Genomic DNA, 7,285 nt, shown 5'->3' with positions numbered 1-7,285 from the left:
AAATAAATAAATTGTGCAGTTGGATTGCCTGAAGCTATAATAAGTGCTTTGTAAATATAGCAGTAGCTTTATCAAAACTATTGATCAGGGGTACGGCATCTATGGCTCTCCAGATATCATCAACTCATACTCCCATCAGCCTCAACTAGGATGGCCAATAATAGAGGATGATGGGAGTTGTAGTCGAGAAAAACTTGAAGGGAAATAGGTCCCCCAACCATGACCAATTATATAGGGTATAAGGCGGTGTATAAATTGAAATTAATAATAATAATAATAATAATAATAATAATAATAATAATAATACATTAAGGGTAGTCAATATGGTGCCCTCCATCTGCTTTGTGACACAACTTCCATCTGCCCTAACCACTAGTTATGCTGACTGAGGCTGATAGGAGTTGGAGTCTGCAATGTCTGGAGGGAGCCACATAGGCTATCTCTGTGCTAAATTAAACAGATGCAAAACTAGAGACAAATCTCTACTGTCCTGTAATTATTCTATGCGTTTTCCGCTTCTACCAACTTACCAGCAACAGGGCTAGGATGAATGAAGCCAAAATGTAGCATCTTCTGCTTTTTAAAAAAAACAAGCAGAAGACTGAATCATAATTCATGTTTCACTGCCAGAGAAACAGATACCCAGAACCTGAATGTGTCCACTGAACCAGGCAGCTGTGTTAAAAACCTGGTTTATAGTCTACTGGCTTTCTTTTCTCTCCATTTTCCCCTGAAGCTATAATTCAAAGTCACCTGGGCATCTATTGCTCTGAGTTGATTAGGCCCTATGAATGTGATGCTACTTGCTTTCAGTTAAAGGACATAATATACCTTCTCTGCTAAGCCAAACATTTTGATGCACAGAATCTTCCGTGCATCATATGCTATCAGTTGCTCTCACATGCATCACAGAAACCACAGTTTCTCCTGGCAGAACGTAGAGAGGTAAACATGAATGAAGCTGAAAATTGGATTGTGGAAGTTGTATAAAAAGGAAAGAAATAAGATCATTTAGGGATTCAAGGAATATTACAGACAGCATTTCCTTTGTGAGACAACCGTGGGTACTTCCCAATACCAGCTTGATGACAGCTACTTGACAACATTATAAACATTCAGAAGTCAGTAAGGCTTAGAAAGCCAAGTCTCTTGCCAACAAAATAAAAATTACAGCATCACAATGTACAAAGTTCCCACATTCAAGTTCATTTTTATTGGTGCATTACAGCATTTACATTTCCTTCACATTAAAAGCACAAAATTAAAAAGACATTGATCCACAAAAATGCCTTTTCCTCACCATCTTGCACTAGTAACTGCAGCTCTTCTGGATATTTCCGTAAGGTTTACATCATTACATCCTCAGTAAATTTTAATTACATTAAAATCAAAAGCTTTTACATGGATTCTTTTATGGCCCTCAGTGTAATTACCTCCATTAAATACACTTCATTCTTTTGCCGCATTGCAAACTCTCTCCCAACTATTTATCTAGCAGTATAGATATATTTTTGTGGCACTGAATGCCACATTCTATAATCTGGTTAGCCGGGATTCATTTAATGGTTGGCAAGTCTTCTAATTATATCTTAAGGAAATGGGTGGAAATGGCTGGAGGAGGAAAGGATGTCTTCTTCCAAGACATGGTGAGTTCATACAACATTCTGGAGGAGAGCCTATGTATTTCATTCATTTTTAAGAATTAGGCAGAACGAAATGCATTTAATGCATCACTTAGAAACATTCAGTCTTGTTGTGAGAGGAAACTAGGAAGGCAGCTTTGTTATGGAAGAGGGAACATTTATGAGGAAAATTAAGAATGATTGATGATACCTTAACATCATTATGTGAATCAAGCCAAGATCCAAATGCATACTGGAACAGTGGCTACATTCAAATCAGCAGAGTGAAGCTGCTCTACATAGTGACCAGGCCAATTTTGCCATTGACACTGCAAGCCACAGAAAAGAGCTTGGAATGGTACGGTGGAAGTCAAATGCTCTGCATAGTGAATTGTGGTGCACAAATGGCTTGCTACAAGAGGTTGCATTCTTGCTTTTGAAATGGACACCATGTTCAGTTTGTTCCTGTAAACTGGGCCACCATGAGAAGTTTTTTCAAAAAAACATATGGATTAAGCCAGAGCTTGAGGGCCACATTCACCGACCTGGGCAACCTTCTGGGGGCCACATATCAGTGGCAAAAGTGGTAAGAGCAACAAGCATGAATTTTACCTTCATACAGTATGCTAGCTTCTTCACACTAACACACCTCTCTTGATCCTCCATCAAGACGCATTATCAGAGGTCAATTACATATTTCAGCCAAGTCAAAACACTCAAGGAACATGCCTGGTGAGGCATGTGGCTTTGGGGATGTATGGCCTAGAGGGGGTCTCAAGGGCCACAGACAGAGAGGCCTAGATTGCTGCATTTGCCTCCTGGGCCTGAAGTTTCCCATACAGTCAACTTGACTTGGTAGCCTCCAAAGCTCCACCTGGTTTAGAAACTTGAGATGTGCCAGTGCAGCAACTTTCAGTTTTTATCCCAAATATAGTGACATTGGTGGAGGGCATGTATGGGTAGTACAATAGCAGATTGGGGCCAGCCTCAAAGGAAACGAAGCAGGGAAAACAGACCTTTGGAGAGAAACCTTGTGCCTGATCTACTAGTCTCACCAGGACACCTGAAGGCACAGGAGCAGCTAAACCTTCTGGAAAGCTTTTTAAAGCCCAGGGCAACTTCAGCAACGCCTCCTGCTTAAAGGCCGGTTCCCATGACAAAGGCTTTGGGTGTTCTTCAGGACATTCCCACTGTCCCTCCTCCAACCACAGTTGGCACATATAACATACTAAGGTTTTGAACAATTTGTTTCATGCATAGACAGATGTCTGAATAAAAAAATTAGAGCACCTCTATAACAGAATTCATTCTGTAAGAATTTTTCTCTCTCAAAAATATAGATCTAGGACCATTGTGAAAATTTCACTAGTAAGACAGTAAAGACAAGTGATTCAGAGTATATGTAAGTATCTGATCATTGGGGGAAATACTGCAAAACTTCCCAAACCCTATAAGGTAGACAAAAGTTATGTCATTGCATATTCAGGAAAAGTGAATCCTGATACTATTCTGACTTTCCACCCATTCATAATTTCCTTTTCTCTCATACATACAGAGGTGTAAGATCCATATCTCCACAGTATATTTTACATCCCAATATATTTACATAAAAAACACACACAGGAACACAAATGTCTCTTCCTATTAAATTCTACAGGGCTTTTAAAAGAATGTGATTCAAATTTATTGTATCTTTTCAGTATATACAATCCTCATTCCGGGTATTTTTTTTTATTTTACTGTGTGCAATGGATCTATTTTAAAAAGGGGGGTTTATCTGTTCTCACCTCTGACCCAAAAAAATCATAGTTGTCAACCAACAATCACTTCCTTCAGGTAACCCCTGACCCCCCGCAAAAAAGGAAAAAATGGGCAAAGAAAATGCTCAGTTTTTATAGGGGGATGTGAGCTTGTTAAATTACAGACTAGGCCAATGCATAGTCCATCAGGCACACATTAGGTGTAAGTATAGCTATGGTAGCAATCCCTTCCAGTTGAAAGCACCATAATGGGTAGCATTGATCAAAGCAGCCTCCGTTAGTCCAGCTAGCTGATCAAACCAAAAAATCCCATTGTCAGATTATTACATAAAACATCTTCTTCCCTAATACGCTTTTATAAAGATTTCAGCGGCATGTTTTTCTTTCTGCCATCAAAAGGGACATGATTTCACTGCAGTATGACACTTGCACAAAGAATTAATGGAAGAAGAAGAAATAAAGGAGGGAAAGATTAATGAATGTGGATATGCTACATAATTGCTCCGCTCCTGTAAGGGTGGCAGAGACCTTCACCAATGCATCCCTAACTAGACTGGGGAAAAGATGCTCAAGGCAGCAACCTGGACCACGTGGTTGTATTCATGTCCTGAGGCTGTGAGCATTGCTCCCAACACTGGGTGCGCAGTGTGCAATGAGGGACTGAAGAAAGAAAAATCTCCCTTGAGTCACCCTTGTTATTCACCACACCAAACAGTGGCCAGTGACTTTGTAAGTTTTTGCTGAGATATCTGAAATCTGAAGAGGGGCTGATGGAATAATGAACAGGATATAAACCTTTGTGTCAGTAGCTGCAGTCTTGTGCACACCTGTGAAATATCACAGCAGGTTCACGAATCTGAGGTACAGCCTGAGGTACTTATCAAAATACAGTGGGCTAGTTCATACTTTGAACACTGCCAACAACCTTGCATAAGCGAAAGGCTGCACACGAGTGAAGGGTCCCTATGGAGTTCACCAAAGCAGCATGCTCGGCTGGGAGTCCTCGCTTTTTGCCACAGACTTCTGAAATGAGGTTTACGATTGTTCACATATATGCCACTGAGTGCTGCCACACACCCACACTCTCCCATGCATGCACTTGTACTAATATAACAGCAGCCTCCCAAACAAGCATAGCTGTCAACTTTTCCCTTTTCTTGCGAGGAATCCTATTCGGAATAAGGGGAATTTCCCTTTAAAAAGGGGAAATATTGACAGCTATGCAAACAAGGTACTTGGGAAAGTGCTAGATTCAGAATTGCAGATGCAGAAGATAACACAAGTTAATATAGCGTTGGTGGGGACAGGGAGAGTCAATCTTCCCAAAAACAGATTGCCATGAATGGCAAACTATTAAAACCCCCAGCAAATAAACAAAGGAAGGAAAACCCATTAAACTAATGTGACTCTAGCTCACATATTCACAAAAATGTGTTGTTTTTTTCACCTTCACAATTCAGGATATTTTCGGTGTTAGGTTGTTTTGTTACTTTAAAAAAAGGACTACAAGTTGCTGTTTGGCAATGAGTTATTCAGCTTGAATGTAAATTATGCTCTCAAGGGAAAGGGAAAAAAACGTTCCGCTAATGTGTTAATATTAAGAGTGTCCAAGTGATCCTATCAATATACGTTATTGCCAGCTGAGAGTTCCAAGGTCTTTGCATAACTGTGCTGTGGACATCTTGCTCAGGAATGACTGATGCCTGCAATCTTGGCCTCCTCCAGCTCTTGCTCTTTTGTATATTTAAAACCATCATTTCATTATAGTCAGCACAGAAGAACGCTGCCAGACTTGATGGGCGGCACAAAGATATTTGCACTGCTACGTGTTAGACAACCAGGAGACACGCAGAATGCTCTTGTAACCGCATACAGAGTTATGAGACATAAAAGAAATAAACCTTTTTGATACATGTTGAATGCCTTCAGAAAAGAAGGTGTGGTGTCAATCACAGCTCAGAATGCCTTTAACTTCTTAGCAGAAGATATTTAATCCCTTTGCAGTCGATATGGTCCATCCGAGTAAGAGTTGGTCCGGATCCATGTTCTAGCTCAGCCACAGGTTCACTGGGTGGCCTTGAGCAACACATTCTCTTCCAGCCTCTGCCACCCATCTATAAAATGGGAATAATAATGACCTGCCTCAGACGGCTGTTGGTAAGTATGAATAAGCTAGCACTCTGCACGCTGGAAGTGCCATGTAAATAGAGATTAGTAATCATGAGCGGCGTCTCACGGATCTTAGTTCTGTATTTGTCCCCTTAAACAATCATTGCTTTTGCATGGAACGGAGGGTGTGGGAAACACAGGACAGAGGGGTGTGAGGGGAAAGAAAAGGATATGGAAAAGTAAGGGGGGGTATGGCAGAATCACAGCTGTTTAAGAGACATTTGTTATGCAGAGAGACCAGTTTGGATTGGCGGAATGTATGAAAGGGCTAGAAGTTCATCCTGCATGTGTATTAGTCATACCGGACCTTCTGTTATCCCTTCCAGAGGCAGGCTGGTTGCATTATCCACTGTGGGCGCCTCTTCTTTCTTCAGCACGGTCTGAGCAAGCAGACTGACGTAAGGCTTGTGACAAGACAGGTTACCCAATGGAGGGTAGTGTTGTCTGTAGCAAATGTAAGCAAACATGAGGCCGATGACCCCTCCAACAAAGGCATCTAGATGTGGGAGGGAAAGGAGAACAATATTTGCTAAAAAGTCTTATATTACAGGAAAGGGAAAGAGCCCCCAAATTAGATATCGCATGAACTCACTACGGCCTTCCCACCACTTCAGATAGGGGAATAGCGCAGTTAGTGTGCGGAGGGTGGCTTGGTGGCTCTGCCCCACCACACCAGCGGGCACTGAAGAATCTTCACGACAAAATAGCTTGTCTTCTTAAACTGCACTGCTGAAATGAAATCAGCTTGGAATGACCAGAGGCTGATTTTAAAAAATGTAGAAGCTCACCTGGTTCCGGTCCTCAAAACAAAATCCTATGCTCTGCTCAGAGGCAACATGTCCGCACATTAAAATTAATTGTTTGATTAATGCCTTGCTCCTGTTGGAGCTTGGGGTCTAGTAAAACACAAGTGTCAGCCACCCCACCCCCCCGATTTGGTAGAAACTTTTCTGGCTTTAATGTTAGTTATCACCTAGGGTTTTTATTTTGATCATCTTGTTATATTCAGTAAGTCAACTGAAACAAGCAACACACATTAAGAAAAGTAGGAATCACACGTGTTTGATTTTGGTTAACCAACATGTTCTGTATTAAAGGGGACCTGGAATACTTTAGCTGCAAAATTCTTACACTTTAGTTTCGTTGGTCAACTTTCGATAGTCAGAAGAAGAAACTGTACCCAGAGAATCCGTCTTCAGATATTTCTTTCCCTACAAGATTGATATTACATAGAGAAGGAAGCTGGGGTAACTGCCTCCCTGCCCCCAATGCCCTCCAGCGCTGTCCTCTACATATTAAAAGGCAAGCTTCTGCACAGTTACATTCAGTGTAACAGTGTGAATTACACTGTTACAAGAGCCTGTTACACTCATGTATGCTTCCTGCATATATTAGAGCCCCAATTTGCTGTATTTAAATATATAAGGATTCTAAAGCTGGGGTAGGCAACCCAATGTTATGGACTTCAACTTCCAACATCCCTGACTCATGGCCAGGGTTGTTGTGGCTTATGGGAGTTGTAGTTCATAGCATCTGGAGAGCACTACAATAGCTTTCCCTGTTCTAAAACATGTAAGGAGCTTACACACGTGCAGCAGACTCCTCACTGCTGAAATTCACACTCCAAATCTTGGCGGATGGCAACAGAGAGGCTGAAGAGAAACGAAACCCACAGAGGGTTCATATACAATTTCAGTGTGATTATTAGCAGTGGCAGAAGACTAATTTGGGGTT

At 41.3% G+C, this 7,285-nt stretch overlaps 1 protein-coding gene across 2 annotated transcripts in view; it reads right to left on the bottom strand.

Annotated features, from left to right (window-relative positions):
* Positions 1-1,194: 1,194 nt before the first annotated feature.
* The window catches only part of PLPP4 (phospholipid phosphatase 4), a 92,612-nt gene continuing 86,521 nt past the window's right edge, over positions 1,195-7,285 (bottom strand). The window contains exons 7-8 of one of the 2 annotated variants that reach the window (XM_082222814.1): positions 5,859-6,047; positions 1,195-5,496 (exon numbers count right to left, since the gene is read on the bottom strand). In XM_082222814.1, the coding sequence (XP_082078940.1) occupies positions 5,447-5,496; positions 5,859-6,047 (239 nt within the window). In that variant the 3' untranslated portion in view covers positions 1,195-5,446. Of the gene's footprint in view, positions 6,048-7,285 lie in introns of both variants that reach the window. The other variant, XM_082222815.1, reaches the window with a different exon arrangement.

Source organism: Podarcis vaucheri (genome assembly GCF_965113315.1).
Source record: "Podarcis vaucheri genome assembly, chromosome: 5".
Classification (NCBI taxonomy): domain Eukaryota; kingdom Metazoa; phylum Chordata; class Lepidosauria; order Squamata; family Lacertidae; genus Podarcis; species Podarcis vaucheri.
The sequence above is the reverse complement of the archived record's forward strand: the minus strand, read 5'-3'. Positions and strand labels throughout refer to the sequence as shown.